General features: G+C 44.8%; 1 protein-coding gene across 1 annotated transcript; it reads left to right on the forward strand.

The window, feature by feature from the left end:
• Window positions 1-13,285: 13,285 nt before the first annotated feature.
• On the forward strand, window positions 13,286-20,092 carry proza (protein Z, vitamin K-dependent plasma glycoprotein a). The gene is made up of 9 exons (XM_031814110.1): window positions 13,286-13,672; window positions 14,522-14,704; window positions 16,316-16,485; window positions 16,963-16,987; window positions 17,166-17,279; window positions 17,396-17,530; window positions 17,780-17,895; window positions 18,124-18,241; window positions 18,430-20,092. The coding sequence occupies exons 2-9, from the start codon at window positions 14,614-14,616 to the stop codon at window positions 18,963-18,965; spliced, it is 1,305 nt and encodes a 434-aa protein (XP_031669970.1). The 5' UTR covers window positions 13,286-13,672; window positions 14,522-14,613; the 3' UTR covers window positions 18,966-20,092.
• Window positions 20,093-21,975: the final 1,883 nt, after the last annotated feature.

Consider the following 21,975-nt stretch of genomic DNA (forward strand, 5'->3'; position numbering starts at 1 on the left):
TGATATGTGTGTGTGACAGAGGGAGAGAGGAGGAGGGAGAGAGGAGGAGGGAGAGAGGAGGAGGAGAGTTGAGAGAGAAAGTAAGTGGGGAGGGAAGATGCTGCATGCATGTGTGACTGAGAGAATCAGAATGAACCGAGAGAAAGACAGAGACAGAGAGGATGGAGAGAGAGAAAAAGAGAGATTTAGAGAGGGAGGGGGTTAAGACAGAGAGAGAGTGAGAGAGAGAGAGATGGAGTGAGTGAGACAGGAGGGAGGGGGTAGAGAGAGAGCCAGGGCACACTAGAGGAGTGAGTAAGGAGAAGTGTGGGAGCAAAAGAGGGAAAAGCAGACAGGAAGGAGAGGAGAGAGGGATAAAGATTATTTGGATATGTGTGAGTGAGGAGAAGACAGGAAGGCAGTGAGAGTGAGGGAGCGGAGGAAGGAGGAGGAGTGGTTATGTTTCCCTTGTATAGTATAGTACATAGTATAGTCTACACAAAGAACATATCGAATTGGAGGGATGATGAGATGACAGATGGGGGTAGTGTGTGTGTGTGTGTGTGTGTGTGTGTGTGTGTGTGTGTGTGTGTGTGTGTGTGTGTGTGTGTGTGTGTGTGTGTGTGTGTGTGTGTGTGTGTGTGTGTGTGTGTGTGTGTGATTGCTTGTGTGCCAACAAGTTCAACGGTTGTGTGTGCTCACAGGTGTTCTCACACATGTACACAACACATGTACACACGCACCATTGAACTCCCATCTGTCATCTCGTGTGTGATTGTGTGTGATTGCTCATGTGCCAACAAGTTCAATGGTCATGCATGTGTACACGTGTTGTGTACATGTGTGGGAACACCTGTGCGCATGGTTAACTAGATATCCTGATTGTCTACAGTGTAAACTATGAGGTAATCTGTGTCATTCTATTTCTATGCTTAATCTAGTGCAATAAATCCTTTGTCTCTACATTGAATAACATTTTGAACCAGGGTCCTATGGGTGGAAGGTATTTGTTTATTCATAACACATATGTATTGCCCTACTTCATACCTTTGCTCGATTCCATAGACAATATATTCATTCTATTTCTATGCATAGTCCTCTGCATAGAATCTATTCATTCTATTTATTTCCTTGATTCCATAGAAATACAATCTATTCATTCTATTTATTTGCTTAATCCTCTGCATAGAAATCCTCTGTCTCTACAATTACAGAATGGTCCAACTGTTTGTTCATAACACACATGACTCCACTGCCCTACTTCGTTCCATAGAAATACAATCTCTTCATTCCATTTCTATGCTCTATGCTTCTGCATACAAATCCTCTTTCTCTACATTTGAATAACATCTTAGCACTACATTGTTTCCGGGTCCTACATCGTGAGTGGATCGTGAAAATGTGTTCATAACAATGTGTACATATGAATTACAGAATACAATCGATTCACATTGTTGTCAGCTGAACTGAATACATACAGAACACATGACAAACATAATATATTCACTGTAGTTGCAGGTGTGGACATAAAATCAATGTTCAGTGATATCAGGCGTGACTTTGCACAAGAGTGGTTTTGGGTGCTAGGGGTTAGGCCCCCACTGACCTGATTAAATGGATAACACCGTATTGGCACCCTATGTTCCTATGGGTCCTGGTCAAGTAGTGCACTATGTAGTGAATATGATGTAATTTGGGACACAGACATTATACAGGGGGAGGCAGGCTCACTGCTGAATAAAATATAACACTCACTCACCTGCCAAGCTTTCACAGAATGAAACCTATGGGCAGGGGAGAGAGGGAAGGAAGGAGAGAGAGGAGGGATGGGGTAGGAGGGAGGGAGGTGGAGAGAGAGAGAAGAGCGGGAGGAGAAGGAGAGAGAGAAGGAGAGATGAGTGGGAGGGGTAAAGACAGGGAGAGAAGAAGAGAGAGAGAGAGAGAGAGAGAGAGAGAGAGAGAAAGAGAGAGAGAGAAAGAGAAAGAGAACGAGAGAGAGAGAAAGTGAAAGAGAGAGAGAGAGAGAGAGAGAGAGAGAGAGAGAGAGAGAACAGGAGAGAGAGGATGATGTTTGGAGGGGGACTCAGCACAGATGAGAGGCTGAAGAAAAAAGGAACATGGTAGGAATCAGGGAGGGATGGAGTGAGGGATGAACGGAGAGATGGAGAGGTGTAGGAAGACCAGGGATCCCATCCTGCAGCCTGTTGTGTTCTATCCATCAGATTTGCGCTGAGTGAAAGGTTGTATTAATTATGGATGTTCAGTGTAATAGCCAGGCTGTTTGTTTAGTATGCCAGCATAATCAGCTGATTTATAATAATGAAGGGATGGAGAAAGGGAGGATGGAGGGATGGATAAGAGATAATGGATTGAAGAAGAGAAGGAGTGTGGTTCACATGCCCTTAATTCTCTTCTCCAACATGGAACATTTACAAAGGCAGGAGGAGTTAGGGAGGGGGCTGCACCAACAGCACAATGAAACGTTAAATAAAATATACACTAGAAGACGTTAATTGATCATGGAGAACGATGGAGAGAGAGAGAGAGAGAGAGAGAGAGAGAGAGAGAGAGAGAGAGAGAGAGAGAGAGAGAGAGAGAGAGAGAGAGAGAGAGAGAGAGAGGAGAGAGAGAGAGAGAGGAGAGAGAGAGAGAGAGAGAGAGGAGAGAGAGAGAGAGAGAGAGAGAGAGAGAGAGAGAGAGAGAGAGAGAGAGAGAGAGAGAGAGAGAGAGAGAGAGAGAGAGAGAGAGAGAGAGAGAAGAGAGAGAGAGAGAGAGAGAGAGAGAGAGAGAGAGAGAGAAGGAGAGAGAGAGAGAGAGAGAGAGAGAGAGAGAGAGAGAGAGAGAGAGAGAGAAGGAGAGAGAGAGAGAGAGAGAGAGAAGGAGAGAGAGAGAGAGAGAGAGAGAGAGAGAGAGAGAGAGAGAGAGAAAGGTGGATGGGGAGAGGAAGAGGAAGGTAATGTATTAGACTATTAGACTCTCAGCAGCTAGCAGAGCTCTGGAACAGCCAGAGGGTCAGGAGCACTCTGGTCTATAGTGTTAAAAACATTGTCATTACACACTCAACCCTATCAGCCTGAAATGTCTTCACTCAAAGAGTCAAATTGCAAGCTTTTCTGTGGTGCAACTGGGTAAGAACCTTTCAGGGCGCCAGTCAGGTGTGCTTGCGAGGCAGTGGTCCCAGGTTCTAGTCCTGCTGTGAGCTGGAACAGGACGAAGTGGTACAACTTGGAAAGCAGTGCAACGTCCATTACACCCTGCATAAAAATACTACCCACATCATGACACCCTGCATAAAAATACTACCCACATCATGACACCCTGCATAAAAATACTACCCACATCATGACACCCTGCATAAAAATACTACCCACATCATTACACCCTGCATAAAAATACTACCCACATCATGACACCCTGCATAAAAATACTACCCACATCATGACACCCTGCATAAAAATACTACCCACATCATTACACCCTGCATAATGATACTACACACATCATTACACCCTGCATAATGATACTACACACATCATTACAACACCGTTGACCTCAACGCATCCTGGGAGGTATTACGGTATCTCTCGTCAGTCGTGACGGCTGGTGGTGGTGTGTCAGGACAGGGCATTACGAGACTGTGTGTCACTGTGTGGTCCCTATCGGCTGCCACTATCTCTTCTGGCCCCTGTAGTGACAGCCTGCCTGGCTGCCTGCCTGACAGGCTGGCCTATCGATAGGTCTCCCCAGGGCTGCAGTGACATCTATCTTCCCACTGTCTGTGTCGTTAACACACCCGTTACATCCTCATTACCCACGCCATTAGGAGAGGTACACACACACACACCCTTACGCAGGTACACACACACGCTCGCACACAGACACAAAAACAGGTAGACTCACACAAACACATATATGCACAGTGTCACTGTCAGACTTACCCAGGCACACTGCCATATCTAGGTATACTCAGGTACTTAACATGGGCACAGATTGGGATGGACATTATGGCCTAACTCACCACAAGTCTCATCATGTGTCACATGTACACACATTCCTATGGGATAGTGCACATACACTTACAATGCTGTCACAATGGGACAGGAAACAATAAAGGAGTGATAGTGAGGGAATCAAAATGGGAAGGGAGAAGGAGTCTGTGAGAGGGAGAGAGGGAGAAGGAGTCTGTGAGAGGGAGAGAGGGAGAAGGAGTCTGTGAGAGGGAGAGAGGGAGAAGGAGTCTGTGAGAGGGGGAGAGGGAGAAGGAGTCTGTGAGAGGGAGAAGGAGTCTGTGAGAGGGAGAGAGGGAGAAGGAGTCTGTGAGAGGGAGAAGGAGTCTGTGAGAGGGAGAGAGGGAGAAGGAGTCTGTGAGAGGGAGAGAGGGAGAAGGAGTCTGTGAGAGGGAGAGATGGAGAAGGAGTCTGTGAGAGGGGGAGAGGGAGAAGGAGTCTGTGAGAGGGAGAGATGGAGAAGGAGTCTGTGAGAGGGAGAGATGGAGAAGGAGTCTGTGAGAGGGAGAGATGGAGAAGGAGTCTGTGAGAGGGAGAGATGGAGAAGGAGTCTGTGAGAGGGAGAGATGGAGAAGGAGTCTGTGAGAGGGAGAGAGGGAGAGAGGGAAGGAGAGGGAGAAGGAGTCTGTGAGAGGGAGAGAGGACGAGAGGGAAGGAGAGGGAGAAGGAGTCTGTGAGAGGGAGAGAGGGAAGGAGAGGGAGAAGGGGTCTGGAAGAGGGAGAGAGGGAAGGAGAGGGAGAGGAGTCTGTGAGAGGGAGAGAGGGAAGGAGAGAGAGAAGGAGTCTGTGAGAGGGTGAAAGGGAAGGAGAGGGAGAAGGAGTGTGGGAGAAGGAGAGAGGGAAGGAGAGGGAGAAGGAGTCTGGGAGAGGGAGAGAGGGAACGAAAGGGAGCAGGAGTCTGGGAGAGGGAGAGAGGGAACGAGAGAGAGAATGAGTCTGGGAGAGGGAGAGAGAGAATGAGAGGGAGAAGGAGTCTGGGAGAGGGAGAGAGGGAAGGAGAGGGAGAAGGAGTCTGGGAGAGGGAGAGGGAGAGAGGGAACGAGAGGTAGCAGGAGTCTGGGAGAGGGAGAGAGGGAACGAGAGGAAGAAGGAGTCTGGGAGAGGGAGAGATGTTTGAGGAAGAAGGGAACATAGGAGAAGGAAAATAACAGAGTGAGTGAGTGAGATGGAGGGATGGGGAGAGATGGAGAGATGGAGGGAGACCCAGGGATCCCTTCCCTCTGCAGCCTGTTGTGTTCTATCCATCAGCGTTGCCATGAGCGACAGGTTGTATTTATGATGGATGTTCAGTATAATAGCCTTTGGTTTGGTATGCAGGCATAATCAGCTGCTTGATTCACTGATACAGGGGGACCCAGGTCTCTCTCTATTATTCTCTCTCTTTGTTTTTCTTCTTACACTCCTTCTTCCCTCCCTCCCTCCCTCCAACTCAATTCCCCTCCTTACCCTGCTCTCCACCTCTTTTCTTCTCAATCTCTTCAAAAGAGAAGATGAGCGAGAGGTGCCCCTCCTTGAGCGGACATCTTAAAGAAACAGAAAGCAGGGATGGAGATGGATCATTAAAGAAGAAACACACCATTTACCCTGCATGTCATGTCCATTCACTGTGTTTACTGTCTCTCTCTCTCTCTCTCTCTCTCTCTCTCTCTCTCTCTCTCTCTCTCTCTCTCTCTCTCTCTCTCTCACACACACACTCAAACCCCCCCCCCCCACCCATACACACCTACACCCCCCCCCCCCCCCTCCTTATGACAGTTTTGCACACTCTTGGCATTCTCTCAACCAGCTTCACCTGGAATGCTTTTCCAACAGTTTTGAAGGAGTTCCCACATATGCTGAGCACCTGTTGGCTGCTTTTCCTTCACACTGCGGTCCAACTCATCCTAAACCATCTCAATTGGGTTGAGGTCGGGTGATTGTGGAGGCCAGGTCATCTGATGCAGCACTCCATCACTCTCTTTGTTGGTCAAATAGCCCTTACACAGCCTGGAGGTGTGTTGTGTCATTGTCCTGTTGAAAAACAAATGACAGTCCCACTATGTGCAAACTAGATGGGATGGCATATCAGTGCAGAATGCTGTGGTAGCCATGCTGGTTAAATAAATCACAGACAGTGTCACCAGCAAAGCACCCCACACCATCCCACCTCCTCCATGCTTCACAGTGGGAACCACACATGCGGAGATCATCCGTTCAACTACTCTGCGTCTCACAAAGACACGGCCGTTGGAACCAAAAATCTCAAATTTGGACTCATCAGACCAAAGGACAGATTTCTAATGGTCTAATGTCCATTGTTCATGTTTCTTGGACCAAACAAGACTGTTCTTCTTACTGGTGTCCTTTAGTAGTGGTTTCTTTGCAGTAATTCGACCATGAAGGCCTAATTCACACAGTCTCCTATGAACAGTTGATGTTGAGATATGTCTGTCATTTGAACTCTGTGAAGCATTTATTTTGGCTGCATTTTCTGAGGCTGGTAACTCTTATGAACTTATCCTCTGCAGCAGAGGTAACTCTGGGTCTTGCTTTCCTGTGGTGGTCCTCAAGAGACAGTTTCATCATAGCGCTTGATGGTTTTAGCGACTGCACTTGAATAAACTTTCAAAGTTCTTGAAATGTTCCGTATTGACTAACCTTCATGTCTTAAAGTAATGATGGACTGTCGTTTCTCTTTGCTTATTTGAGCTGTTCTTGGTTTTTTACCAAATAAGGATATATTCTGTATACCACCCATACCTTGTCACAACACAACTGACTAGCTCAAATGCATTAAGAAGGAAAAAAAGTCCACAAATTAACTTTTAAAAAGGCACACCTGTTAATTGAAATGCATTCCAGGTAACTTCCCCATGAAGATGGTTGAGAGAATGCCAAGAGTGTGCAAAGATGTCATCAAAGCAAAGGGTGGCTACTTTGAAGAATCTCAAATATAAAATATATTTTGATTTGTTTAACACTTTTTTGTTTACTACATGATTCCATATGTGTTATTTTATAGTTTTGATGTCTTCACTATTATTCTACAATGTAGAAACTAGTAAAAACAAAGAAAAACCCTGCAATGAGTAGGTGTGTATTATAACTAGTTCTTTATTTATACATATTTCTAATCAGAACACCGTCCGATGGGAAATCTCCATATCCTGATAATTTGTATATCCACCACCACCTCCAGATCCAGCAGGCCGGGGCACGTTCCCTCTTCCTCTCCCCAGCCACAGTGACCCTCTCTGGGCTAGACTAGCTGGGCAGACCAGGCCAGCTCTGGGGATCAGCTGGTGAAGCAGGCCTTTATAATGCCTCTGTTATTGGACTGGAGGAAATAGATCAACACTTAACATTGCAGTCTGCAGCCCTGAGGTCCTAAAATACTGCACACACTCACACATGTGCACACACACACACTCACACGTGTGTACACACACACACACACACACACACTCACACGTGTGTACACACACACACACTCACATGTGTGCACACACACACACTCACACGTGTGCACACACACACACACTCACACGTGTGTACACACACACACACACACACTCACACGTGTGCACACACACACACTCACACGTGTGCACACACACACACACTCACACGTGTGCACACACACACACTCACACGTGTGCATACACACACACTCATACAGACAAAGGTAAAGTCCTACTGGTTTGAGATTCAATTCTTGTTTGCCATGTCGCCTGTTTAAGTTAGAATTTTTGTCCAAGCTGACAAGTGATCAAACATCTCCCTACAAATATTCTCTCTTTCCTCCTCTCCTCTTCCTCCCTTCCCTTTCCCACCTGCCTTCCATCTCCCTCTTCCTCTCTTCTCTTATTCCCTCTCTATCTCGCCCTTCCTCTCCCCCTTGGTGTTCTTGTTGTTGCTGCTGCTGTCTGGGTCTGTGTGCATTTGCCCTCTCACATTGATCTATAATGGACGGATTTCCATCTCGTTTGATGCCCGACTTCAAAGCCGCTGTGATTATGATTCCGATCACACCGGCGAAGTAAAATGGAATTATCATTGGCACCAGGGAGAGTCAGGAGAGAAGGTCAGGGTGGACTGGGGTACTGGTAGTGTGGGGGATAGGAGAGCTCCCTAACACGGAGGGCAAACTAATGGGACGAAGGGAGGGTGGAAGGGAGGGAGGGAGGGAGGAAGGTAGAGAAGGAAGAAAAGAGGGAGAGTTGTCCTGATGTCCTTTCTATCTCATTTGGTAGAGCATTGAGCTTATAACTCCAGAATAGTGGGTTTGATTCACAGGACCACCAATACGTAAAATGCATGTTTCTTTGGATAAAACCTTGGCTAAATGGCATATATTGTTTATATATTATGAGATGCAGGAAGGAAGAGGCGAGGGAGGGAGAGGATAGAGAGAAGGGTTGAGTGGGCTACTTTCTAAATGTAATCGATTACAGTTTCTAGTTATGTCCAAAACTGTAATGAGTAACATAACTTTTGGATTACCCAAACACAATAACTTAATCTGATTACTTTTGGATTACTTTCCCTTTAAGAGGCATTATTAGAAGAAGACAAAAGTAATTAATTTAACGCATTTGGTGTGTCATCATAGTGGTCTCTGACTTGTGGTCAAACTCACTCAGGTGGAACAAACTTAAAATGGTGCCTTTTTCAAGACAGCAGCTACTCTACTTGGGGTGCAAATACATCAAGGCACTTACATTACATATAAAAGAAAAGATAAAACAGTAATCAGTTACTCCTCAACATGTAATCAGTTACTCCCCAGCATGTAATCAGTTACTCCTCAACATGTAATCAGTTACTCCTCAACATGTAATCAGTTACTCCTCAACATGTAATCAGTTACTCCCCAACATGTAATCAGTTACTCCCCAACATGTAATCAGTTACTCTTCAACATATAATCAGTTACTCCTCAACATGTAATCAGTTACTCCTCAACATGTAATCAGTTACTCCCCAACATGTAATCAGTTACTCCTCAACATGTAATCAGTTACTCCTCAACATGTAATCAGTTACTCTTCAACATATAATCAGTTACTCCTCAACATGTAATCAGTTACTCCTCAACATGTAATCAGTTACTCCCCAACATGTAATCAGTTACTCCTCAACATGTAATCAGTTACTCCTCAACATGTAATCAGTTACTCCCCAACATGTAATCAGTTACTCCCCAACATGTAATCAGTTATTCCCCAACATGTAATCAGTTACTCCCCAACATGTAATCAGTTACTCCTCAACATGTAATCAGTTACTCTTCAACATATAATCAGTTACTCCCCAACATGTAATCAGTTACTCCCCAACATGTAATCAGTTACTCCCCAACATGTAATCAGTTACTCCTCAACATGTAATCAGTTACTCTTCAACATATAATCAGTTACTCCTCAACATGTAATCAGTTACTCCTCAACATGTAATCAGTTACTCCCCAACATGTAATCAGTTACTCCTCAACATGTAATCAGTTACTCCTCAACATGTAATCAGTTACTCCCCAACATGTAATCAGTTACTCCCCAACATGTAATCAGTTATTCCCCAACATGTAATCAGTTACTCCCCAACATGTAATCAGTTACTCCTCAACATGTAATCAGTTACTCTTCAACATATAATCAGTTACTCCCCAACATGTAATCAGTTACTCCCCAACATGTAATCAGTTACTCCCCAACATGTAATCAGTTACTCCCCAACATGTAATCAGTTACTCCCCAACATGTAATCAGTTACTCCCCAACATGTAATCAGTTACTCCCCAACATGTAATCAGTTACTCCCCAACATGTAATCAGTTACTCCCCAACATGTAATCAGTTACTCCCCAACATGTAATCAGTTACTCCCCAACATGTAATCAGTTATTCCCCAACATGTAATCAGTTACTCCCCAACATGTAATCAGTTACTCTTCAACATGTAATCAGTTATTCCCCAACATGTAATCAGTTACTCCCCAACATGTAATCAGTTACTCCCCAACATGTAATCAGTTACTCCCCAACATGTAATCAGTTACTCCTCAACATGTAATCAGTTACTCCTCAGCATGTAATCAGTTATTCCCCAACATGTAATCAGTTACTCCTCAGCATGTAATCAGTTACTCCCCAACATGTAATCAGTTACTCCTCAACATGTAATCAGTTACTCCTCAGCATGTAATCAGTTACTCCCCAACATGTAATCAGTTATTCCCCAACATGTAATCAGTTACTCCCCAACATGTAATCAGTTATTCCCCAACATGTAATCAGTTACTCCCCAACATGTAATCAGTTATTCCTCAACATGTAATCAGTTACTCCTCAACATGTAATCAGTTATTCCTCAACATGTAATCAGTTACTCCTCAACATGTAATCAGTTATTCCTCAACATGTAATCAGTTATTCCCCAACATGTAATCAGTTATTCCTCAACATGTAATCAGTTACTCCCCAACATGTAATCAGTTACTCCTCAACATGTAATCAGTTACTCCTCAACATGTAATCAGTTACTCCCCAACATGTAATCGGTTACTCCCCAACATGTAATCAGTTACTCCTCAACATGTAATCAGTTATTCCTCAACATGTAATCAGTTACTCCTCAACATGTAATCAGTTACTCCCAAACATGTAATCAGTTACTCCCCAACATGTAATCAGTTATTCCCCAACATGTTATTCCCCAACATGTAATCAGTTACTCCCCAACACGTAATCAGTTATTCCCCAACATGTTATTCCCCAACATGTAATCAGTTATTCCTCAACATGTAATCAGTTACTCCCCAACATGTAATCAGTTACTCCTCAACATGTAATCAGTTACTCCTCAACATGTAATCAGTTACTCCCCAACATGTAATCAGTTACTCCCCAACATGTAATCAGTTACTCCTCAACATGTAATCAGTTATTCCTCAACATGTAATCAGTTACTCCTCAACATGTAATCAGTTACTCCCAAACATGTAATCAGTTACTCCCCAACATGTAATCAGTTATTCCCCAACATGTTATTCCCCAACATGTAATCAGTTAATCCCCAACATGTAATCAGTTATTCCCCAACATGTTATTCCCCAACATGTAATCAGTTACTCCCCAACATGTAATCAGTTATTCCCCAACATGTTATTCCCCAACATGTAATCAGTTACTCCTCAACATGTAATCAGTTACTCCCCAACATGTAATCAGTTATTCCCCAACATGTTATTCCCCAACATGTAATCAGTTATTCCCCAACATGTAATCAGTTACTCCCCAACATGTAATCAGTTATTCCCTAACATGTTATTCCCCAACATGTAATCAGTTACTCCCCAACGTGTAATCAGTTATTCCCCAACATGTTATTCCCCAACATGTAATCAGTTACTCCTCAACATGTAATCAGTTACTCCCCAACATGTAATCAGTTATTCCCCAACATGTTATTCCCCAACATGTAATCAGTTATTCCCCAACGAGTAATCAGTTATTCCCCAACATGTAATCAGTTACTCCTCAACATGTAATCAGTTACTCCCCAACATGTAATCAGTTATTCCCCAACATGTTATTCCCCAACATGTAATCAGTTACTCCCCAACATGTAATCAGTTATTCCCCAACATGTAATCAGTTACTCCTCAACATGTAATCAGTTACTCCCCAACATGTAATCAGTTATTCCCCAACATGTAATCAGTTATTCCCCAACATGTAATCAGTTATTCCCCAACATGTAATCAGTTACTCCCCAACATGTAATCAGTTATTCCCCAACATGTAATCAGTTATTCCCCAACATGTAATCAGTTATTCCCCAACATGTAATCAGTTATTCCCCAACATGTTATCAGTTACTCCCCAACATGTAATCAGTTACTCCCCAACATGTAATCAGTTATTCCCCAACATGTAATCAGTTATTCCCCAACATGTAATCAGTTACTCCTCAACATGTAATCAGTTACTCCCCAACATGTAATCAGTTATTCCCCAACATGTAATCAGTTATTCCCCAACATGTAATCAGTTACTCCCCAACATGTAATCAGTTATTCCCCAACCCTGATGAAGAGAGAGGGGGAGAAGACAGCAAGGTAACCACCACACTGATTAACCAATCAAGGATTGAAAACCCTGTGTTGTTTGGCCATTAAACCAATGACTGGAGAATTCAACACCAAAGGGTGTGTGTTACTGAGGACAAGGTCAAGGACTCATGGAAGTGATGCTTCATTTCAAAAGTTATGTTGAAAGCTCTATATTGTCAACCATATACAATACTGTACAAAAGTGTGGGGTCACTCAGAAATGTCCTTGTTTTTGAAAGAAAACACATTTTTTTGTCCATTAAAATAACAACAAATTGATCAGAAATTCAGTGTAGACTTTGTTAATGTTGTAAATTACTATTGTAGCTGGAAACGGCAGATTTTTTAATGGAATATCTACATAGGGGTACAGAGGCCCATTATCAGCAACCATTACTCCTGCGTTCCAATGGCGCATTGTGTTAGCTAATCCAAGTTTATAATTTTGTGCTGATTAAAGAAGCAATTAAACTGGCCTTCTTTAGACTAGTTTAGTATCTGGAGCATCAGCATTTGTGGGTTCGATTACAGGCTCAAAATGGCCAGAAACAAAGCATTTTCTTCTGAAACTCGTCAGTCTATTCTTGTTCTGAGACATGAAGGCTATTCCATGCGAGTAATTGTCAAGAAACTGAAGATCTCGTACAATGCTGTGTGCTACTCCCTTCACAGAACAGCTCAAATTGGCTCTAACCAGAATAAAATAGGAGTTGGAGGCCCCGGTGCACAAGTGAGCAAGAGGACAAGTACATTAGTGTGTCTAGTTTGAGAAACAGACGCCTCACAAGTCCTCAACTGGCAGCTTCATTAAATAGTACCCGCAAAACACCAGTCTCAACTTCAACAGTGAAGAGGCCTACATAGAACCATAGGATAATATTAACAATGTGTATAAACACTGGATGACTGACAGGGGGCGCTGTTTTGAAGCCACTACGAAGCCATTTTAGTATTTCTCCTCCAGTGTAAAATGAGTATTTCTCCAGTGTAAAACAAAAAGATTTTGGAAGCTATAGAAATGCATTTATTAACGTTTACATTCATTTTTGCCATGTATATTCTACTACAGACACCTTAATGCATACTTTTACATTATATTATGTGAACTAAACATACAAATCAAGATTTTTTTTTAGAGAGTACTAATGTTACTGTCCCAACTAGAGAAAAAAATACTAATGCATGTAAATTTGTCCTTGAAGCATTGGAGAACTGCTCCTTCTCAGGAGTACCAATATGGCGGCTGCTTCAAACCTCTCAATGGCCAGTACATACAGTAGCATCAACAATCCATGATCGGGTTACAGTAGAACGGGTTACAGTAGAACGGACCAATACAGTATAGTAGCCTACATACAGTATTTGTATTAATGGCTTTGAATAAAGTATCCAAGACCGCCCTCACGTGGTTGATTACACACGTCGTAGTGGCCTGAAAAAGCAACATTGGAGTGTGATGCTGTCAACCTCTAGTGCGATCTCAGAGCCGAGGATCCACACGGTGAACTGCGTGTCGGGACCAGAGAGAGAAGCAACCGAACAGGCTTCTGTCATCCTTCTCATTCCGCCCAAACCCCGGCTGAAGTCCGATGCGGTAGGTTATACCGTGCATTTATTTACCGTTCTAATCATCATGCGTTTTGCCGCGCCCTGAATAGCGGTCCATCTCTCCAATAATGGGATACGCGTTGCGATTTAGGTAGCATAATATAGCGTGGGTGCATGATAGGCCTCTATATTTTCAAGTATCGTTTAAGATCCATACATTCGTATGTTTTTAGCAGTTTGTGGTAGCCCAAGCTTTTACAGCATCATGTCAGAGTAGTCTGGTCGTGTCATATGTTGTTTTATAGACGACAGCAGCATCATTCACAACATGAAACCAGTTCATATTCATGTTGGACTAAATATAAACACACAGGCCTGTTTGGTTTGTTCTGTTACAGGCAATCTATTAAACTAACTATTTGACTAGGCTTAATACCAATGAATCTAGTTTGTTTTGGGTGTTTGATGTTATCCCTCTTTGTTGTTTATGATTGGAAATGGATGAAACAACAACAAACTGGGTATAATACCACACGATGGCAGCATTGTAACCAAGTCCGGGGTTCTTTAGAAAATGCATTGTCACTGTTCTGATGGGATCATTTGATGTCTTAACTCTATTAAACAAACAGGTTGTTGATTTTGAGGTATTTTTATATAGAGAGAGAGGAAGCTGCAAGACTGAAGTTTAAGATTTTAATGATCCCAAGATCCCAAGATCCAAAAGCTTTTAACAACACTCACAACAATTAGTCTTCATCCTCTTGTTTTGTAGGTTACTCTGCACATAAAATGACCCTCCTCTTTGAAGCTCATCCTGACAGAAAGTTATGTCATCTGTGATGTCTATGTCAGAATGTGGGAATCTCTGAACTCTGGTCCTTGTTGTTTTTAGGTGTGAACTTTGAACTCTGCTGAGGTGATCTGACAGGATTAGACAGACAAACAGCCAGACAGACTCAGACAGACTGTCCTCTAGCTGCCACCATGGGCTCCCTAGCCACCACTGCCACCCTGCTTTCCTTACTGCTACTGGGAGCTGTGACGGCCAGACTAGACACTAAAAACACCAAGACAGGTAAGGGACCAGGGACACGATGCTGCTGGCTGGTGGCCCTGAGCAACACATTTGACATTTTAGTCATTTAGCAGATGCTCTTATCCAGAGCGACTTACAGGAGTAATTACAGTAGGGTTATTTACCTTGCTCTAGGGCACTTCGACAGATTTATCACCTAGTTGGCTCTGGGATTCAAACCAGCGACCTTTCGGATTCTGGCCCATCGCACTTAACCATTAGGCTTCCTGCCGCCCCCAACAAAAGGGCACAGAGAGACTTTCCTTGGATGGTTATTTTCCCTGAATGGCCAATCCAGCCAGTAATGAAAATGTATTATTTAGGGGCTCACTGGGTTCCAAAGCTCTTAACATTGAAAGGAGGAACTCACATCCACTAGACAGGACACCAGGACAGGGAAGGGGCCTGTTTATCCACTAGACAGGACACCAGGACAGGGAAGGGGCCTGTTTATCCACTAGACAGGACACCAGGACAGGGAAGGGAAGGGGCCTGTTTATCCACTAGACAGGACACCAGGACAGGTAAGGGAAGGGGCCTGTTTATCCACTAGACAGGACACCAGGACAGGTAAGGGAAGGGGCCTGTTTATCCACTAGACAGGACACCAGGACAGGGAAGGGGCCTGTTTATCCACTAGACAGGACACCAGGACAGGGAAGGGGCCTGTTTATCCACTAGACAGGACACCAGGACAGGGAAGGGAAGGGGCCTGTTTATCCACTATACAGGACACCAGGACAGGTAAGGGAAGGGGCCTGTTTATCCACTAGAGAGGACACCAGCACAGGTAAGGGAAGGGGCCTGTTTATCCACTAGACAGGACACCAGGACAGGTAAGGGAAGGGGCCTGTTTATCCACTAGACAGGACACCAGGACAGGTAAGGGAAGGGGCCTGTTTATCCACTAGACAGGACACCAGGACAGGGAAGGGGCCTGTTTATCCACTAGACAGGACACCAGGACAGGGAAGGTACCTGTTTATCCACTAGACAGGACACCAGGACAGGGAAGGGAAGGGGCCTGTTTATCCACTAGACAGGACACCAGGACAGGGAAGGGGCCTGTTTATCCACTAGACAGGACACCAGGACAGGGAAGAGGCCTGTTTATCCAGTAGACAGGACACCAGGACAGGGAAGGGGCCTGTTTATCCACTAGACAGGACACCAAGACAGGGAAGGGGCCTGTTTATCCACTAGACAGGACATGGGAAGGGGCAGGATGACATTAGACAAGGATAGTTTGTCATGGAGGCATCAGGCTACATTCTTAATGGAATCTGAGACCTTTTTTGGGAGTGGGGATCCGTAGAGTCAAAGGTACTGTGTGAAGAGTGTTTAGGTCTATTGGTGTAGTTCTGTGCTTTTTTGGCACTGGGTTTAGGCCTTAGTTAATTAGTAACAAAGAGTGTTACTTTTGTACTCTACTACATAGATTTGACAGATTTAGGCCGAGAATCTGTATTCAACTATTTTCAAATGTGTGACCTACATTTTAAGTGGAATCAGGTTATATGAAAAATAGACTATCCATTGAGATAAAAAATATATATTTTTGTGAAAGAGTATCAAAAGTACAACAACTAAACCCCCCCCCCCCCCCCCCAGTGTTCCTGGACAAGCAGGAGGCCAGTGAAGTGATCACCTTATCCCGCCAGAAGAGGGCCAACGTGGGCAACGAGGAGAGCCTGCTCCCTGCCAACCTGGAGAGGGAGTGTCTGGAGGAGGTCTGCAACTACGAGGAGGCCAGGGAGATCTTCCAGGACTCCTACCGCACGGTGGGCCAATGCTCCCTCTTCCCACTGAACAGATTTCTTTCCTCACACCTCCCTCTATTAGACTCCCTTCTTTCCTCACCTCCTTCAGCTCATCCTTCCTTTTCTCACCTCAGACGTCCTCTTTAACAACCTCCAAACCTTCCTCCTTTCCTTGCTTCTCTCCACTCATCTCCTTTTTTAAATCTATCTTCTTGCTTCTGATGATTCTGTAGACATTTTGAATCAAACTGACAGTGGACTTCTGATGATTCTGTAGACATTTTGAATCAAACTGACAGTGGACTTCTGATGATTCTGTAGACATTTTGAATCAAACTGACAGTGGACTTCTGATGATTCTGTAGACATTTTGAATCAAACTGACAGTGGACTTCTGATGATTCTGTAGACATTTTGAATCAAACTGACAGTGGACTTCTGATGATTCTGTAGACATTTTGAATCAAACTGACAGTGGACTTTGTTTTGATCTTTCAGGATATCTTCTGGTCAGTCTACATAGGTAAGTGTAATGATTCTGCCTGACGTTCTCTTGGAACATATCAGAGTACTTAGTATTTTGGGTTACCACTCAGTTGAAATCAATGTGATTTGGTGTGACAGTTCACCCCAGAACATGTGTCTTGTATTAGTGAATGTACCATTTGACTGGCTGTGTTGTTAACCCTGTGTGTGTACAGATGGGGACCAGTGTGCAGAGAAGCCGTGTAAGAACGGAGCCATGTGCTCAGACAGCGTGGGGGGATACGACTGTGTCTGCAAGTCAGGCTTCTTTGGAGTCCACTGTGAGACAGGTGAGAGACGTGAAGGACCCAACACCGAGTTGGTGGGGAACTCAAGTTGTAAAAAACGTCAACAGTGAAGAAGCCTCTCCCCCTTTCTCTGTCTTTCTCTCTGTGTGTGATTGTAGATCAGACAGTGTGTATGTTGGACAAGACCAAGGGCTGCAGTCAGTTCTGTAAGCCAGGATACCAGTCCTATGAGTGTTCCTGTGCCCGTGGCTGGAAACTAGAGGAGAAGGAGAGGGTGAAGTGTATTCCTGCAGGTCAGTCACCATATACTACTATGCTATACTATACCATGCTATACTATCCTATATGTTAAGTGATTCTGTACTGTATTATGATATTCTAGCCTCATACGCAACATCCTGATCTCGCTAGCGGATAGTGAAACAGAATGTAAGCTTGCGAGATCAGGATGGTTCGTACGAGGCTAATGCTATGCTATACTAGATACTAACCTGTACTATATTAAACTATACTCAGTAATTCTCCCTCCATCCCTCTCTCAGTGACATTCCCCTGTGGGAAGGTGAACAGCCTAAGCCAGTGGACAAAGAGACAGTCAACCAACATCGCCAGCAACTTTGAGGGACTAGCCTGCAACTCTGGAGAGTGTCCCTGGCAGGTAGGAAAACACACACCACTACGAGGTACACACACACACACAATTCAAACTAGGTACACACTGTCCACTGACAGGCACTACTATGCTCTCAGATTCATTTTTCTCATGAAGTCAACCCCTCACTATCAAAGCTGCAGCACATTAACCCAATATTCCCATAGTTGTGATCATGTATTTTGCAGTGTCATCTCTGCTGTATGTTGTAACTGTTGTGTTGTCATTGTGCAGGCCATTCTGAAGAGTACAGAGTCTGTAGGGTTCTGTAGTGGTGTCATTCTGAAGGAGAACCTGGTTCTAACTACAGCCCAGTGTGCCCAGAAATACGTCAACTTCCAGGTGGCTGTCGGTGAGTGCTCATCATGGGGCATCATGTCCAGTCCACAGGCTCAGGCTCCACTGGTGGTGGAAGTGGTGTGTGTGTGTGTGTGTGTGTGTGCATTCATTCCTGTGTGTGTGTGCGAGGGTATGTTTTTGATTTGCTTTACACTATGTGTTCCTTCATTGATTTTGAGTACTTCGTCCCTCCCCTCCCAGGCAAGCGCCTAACCGCATCTGAAGATGGCGAACAGACGCTCTATGTCCAAGTCGTCCACGTCCACCCCCGCTACGTACCCGGTCACCCTGACAACGACCTGGCCGTCCTCGAGCTCCGCGAGCGCATCGTCTATAAGAAACATGTGGTCGCTGCCTGCCTGCCCGAACGTGACTTTGCAGAGGTTGTCCTGATGACTGGCGAGTATCCGGCCGTGGTCACTGGCTGGAAGGACCCCGTGGACGCCACTGAGGTCCAAGGACCGCTCACTCTCAACCACCTGGCATATGAGCGTTTGCCCCAGTGTGTGGAGAGGCACCCGGGGTTGGTCACCAACAAGATGGGCTGTACGACGGTGAGACCCAAGGGTGACTGCATCCTGGGGCCGGGGAGTCCAATCCTATCTCTCCACAGGGAGGTGTTCTATCTGACCGGGGTAGTCTCCAGACCAGCAGGGGCAGACTGTAGTCAGGGTTACATCTACCAGAAGGTGTCCCGTTTCCTGCTCTGGTTGCAGCCCCTCATGGACACTCGCTAAGGGGGCTCTGAATCCCAAATCAACCACTAGTCCCCACCCCCTATGCAGTAGGGTAGATCTGAGAGGATTGGAAAGATGTCCTTTAAGCTATATGGCGCCAATTCCCGTTTGGCCTATCAGAAGGCCAGATGGAGCTACCACCATATTGCTTATACCGGTCCAATCATCTCAGATCTATTTAAGTGCTTTGTGGCTAGGGACTAGGGGTTTGGGATTCAGGGGTAGTGATCAGGGGGAGGGAGGGTACAGGGAAGAGAGGGAGAGGTTGAGGGGGTTAGGAGAATAATTGTGAGGGTTGATGCTATTGGACAAAGGCTTAAATGGATAGGAATTAGGGAAGACAAGACAGGGAGAACAGAGGTGACACTGTCAAGGAAATAAATAAATGGAGGATATTGAAATATTGGATAGAGGTGGAAAGGGATAGGGGTCATGTGGGAGGAGAAGAGGAGGGAGGGAAGACAGCTGAACAGGGAGCATGATGAAGGAGGGAAAACACAACGTAAAGAGAGGGCCAGAGGAAATGGGGGAAATTGAGATGCATTCCGTTTGTGTAACATACCGTACTCTTATCTTAGGTCCTTTTTCATTGGAAGGGTCTGGTTGTCCGTATGGCTGATGTCTTTTGCTTAAATTATCCGTGGTCTTTTAATTTTTCAAAATAATAATTAGGCCTATAAGTTGATTTCCACCTATCGTATCGTATATGAGTTGGGGGTACTTGAGAAGACTCATGAGACCATAAGCTTACTGGTAAAATGTACGTGCGGGGGTATTTCAGGGGTTCTCTAGGCAAAGCAAAATTCGGTTGATGGTACAGTTAGCGAAAAAGGTTGGGAACCACTGCCCTAATGAACACAACCCACATCTGTGTAGTTCTCTGTTTATCCCACAAGGTGGCGGTCTTTTCATTAAAATACTATTGTATCATGTCCTACCAAATATAGTACCTGGCTGACTGCAGATAGACTAGGGGAACATTAAATAATGCAGCATGCGTGTTCTGTTGCTCTTGTCTTACTCTTAACTGATGTTCTTTTCTTGGAGAGAAGGGTTGGGAATTGCACTGTATACCTTTTAATGTTAATCACTTTACTAAGAATGTATTAATAAAAGTTCACCTCTGATCTGGTGTCAGTTTAATGAATTACTGAGGAATATGGGTCAATGTTCTGCAGCGCATTAAGGAACATCCCCGTCAAAGTAAATGTGTCACAATGACGACGAGTGAAGCCGTCTATAACTTTGCAATGCCGTCAACTGTAGCCTACGTTGATCTCCCGCACCTTCTCAAAGCTCTTATATGGATCAGAAGCACTGCTTTTCCTGGTGGTGTAAAGGACTTTCACTAGCATGCCGAGAGCAATCTAGCAAAGAAGCAGGAGACTCACACAGACAGATTTGGTGATCTTATCTGTAATAGCTGGCATTTGAGTCTAGAATGATCACTTCTACTCCCACTGCTACAGACGCTACATCATTTCACTATTGTGTCTAATATCAAGCTGCCATCACAGCCACATTCCCCCTAGCGTTGTTTGGCAACATTTTCCCACAATCCATTGCAAAGACTCTACTCTCCATCTTCTCACAGCCTCCTTGGCGACCTCGGCCTGATCCGGGACAGCTCCCAGCCTCCTGTGTAACCCAAGAAAGAGAGGCGGAGCAAGGGAAGAAAGACAAAGGAAAGAAAGGAGAGACGCCAAATGGCCAATAACAGAACCTTTCCTGACACTTTTGATCGGGCACTTGAAAAGGGAGTCGGAACACCCCTGCCAAAGCCTGGGGGCCCTCGCCGCTTTGGGGCCCTGGTTACCATGGCATTCTCCTAGGAGATGTCTCCTGGCTCTAAAATATGCCCCCAGCTCCTTTAGCCTCTGTCCAAAAGAGATTAATTTGAGTGGAGCTCCTTCCTTCCTGTGCCTGGCCCCGTGTGCTGGCCCTGCCACATCCTTTCGCACCGCAGTCCTGAGACAAGCACACCAGTACTTCCCAGCCCTGCAGGGACACTTCAGGTGGATACACAGCAGTACTGCCCAGCCCTGCAGGGACACTTCAGGTGGATACACAGCAGTACTGCCCAGCCCTGCAGGGACACTTCAGGTGGATACACAGCAGTACTGCCCAGCCCTGCAGGGACACTTCAGGTGGATACACAGCAGTACTGCCCAGCCCTGCAGGGACACTTCAGGTGGATACACAGCAGTGTTGCCAGGTTTAATTGACACTTTCACACAGAAACTGAGCAAAATTCCCACCAAATCTACTATAAGGCAGCATTCACACAGGCAGCACAATTCTCATATTTCTTTCACTAATTGGGCTTTTGAACAATCATATTAGCTCTGAGAAGATCTGATGTGAAAGAAATCTGATGTGATTGGTCAAAAGACCAATTAGTGTAAAAAATGTCAGAATTGGGCTGTAAACACAGCCAGAGTAGTCAAATTGTAAGATGGAAAAAATTCCCCCAATATGGCAACTCTAATGTAGAGAATGAAACAGGAGGTGGAGAAAGAGAGAGCGGTTTAGGGAATGAGACTCACTGGGTTTGATGAAAAGGTGAGAATGGAGGAACATGAGAGAGTCTGTTATTGATGTGACAGAGAGAAGTGGGATTATGGCCCTTAATATAAAGTGCTCTCACTTTGAGCTGACAGAAAAAAACATTGCAATGTGATAGAGACAGCTGGGGAATATAGTTAACAGTGATTACGCCCCAAATGGCACCCTATTCCCTAAGTAGTGCACTATATTTGACCAGGGTCTGTAAAAGTAGTGCACTGTAAAAGGAATAGGGTGTCATTTCAGGACAAAGCCAGTATCTAAATAGCTGTACTCATCTTCAGAGAGAGAGAGAGTTTAGGGGTAATGTGTAGGTTGGTGGTCTATCCTGTCGGTGTACTTAACTATAAATCGGACTGCTGCCCTACAAAACTGTAATCCACTAGCTACCCCATAACCCCCTATACTAGCCACATGCTGTGACCTCAAATCCACCATGTCTCCT

Source organism: Oncorhynchus kisutch, unplaced genomic scaffold, assembly GCF_002021735.2.
Source record: "Oncorhynchus kisutch isolate 150728-3 unplaced genomic scaffold, Okis_V2 Okis06b-Okis10b_hom, whole genome shotgun sequence".
In the NCBI taxonomy this organism is placed as follows: domain Eukaryota; kingdom Metazoa; phylum Chordata; class Actinopteri; order Salmoniformes; family Salmonidae; genus Oncorhynchus; species Oncorhynchus kisutch.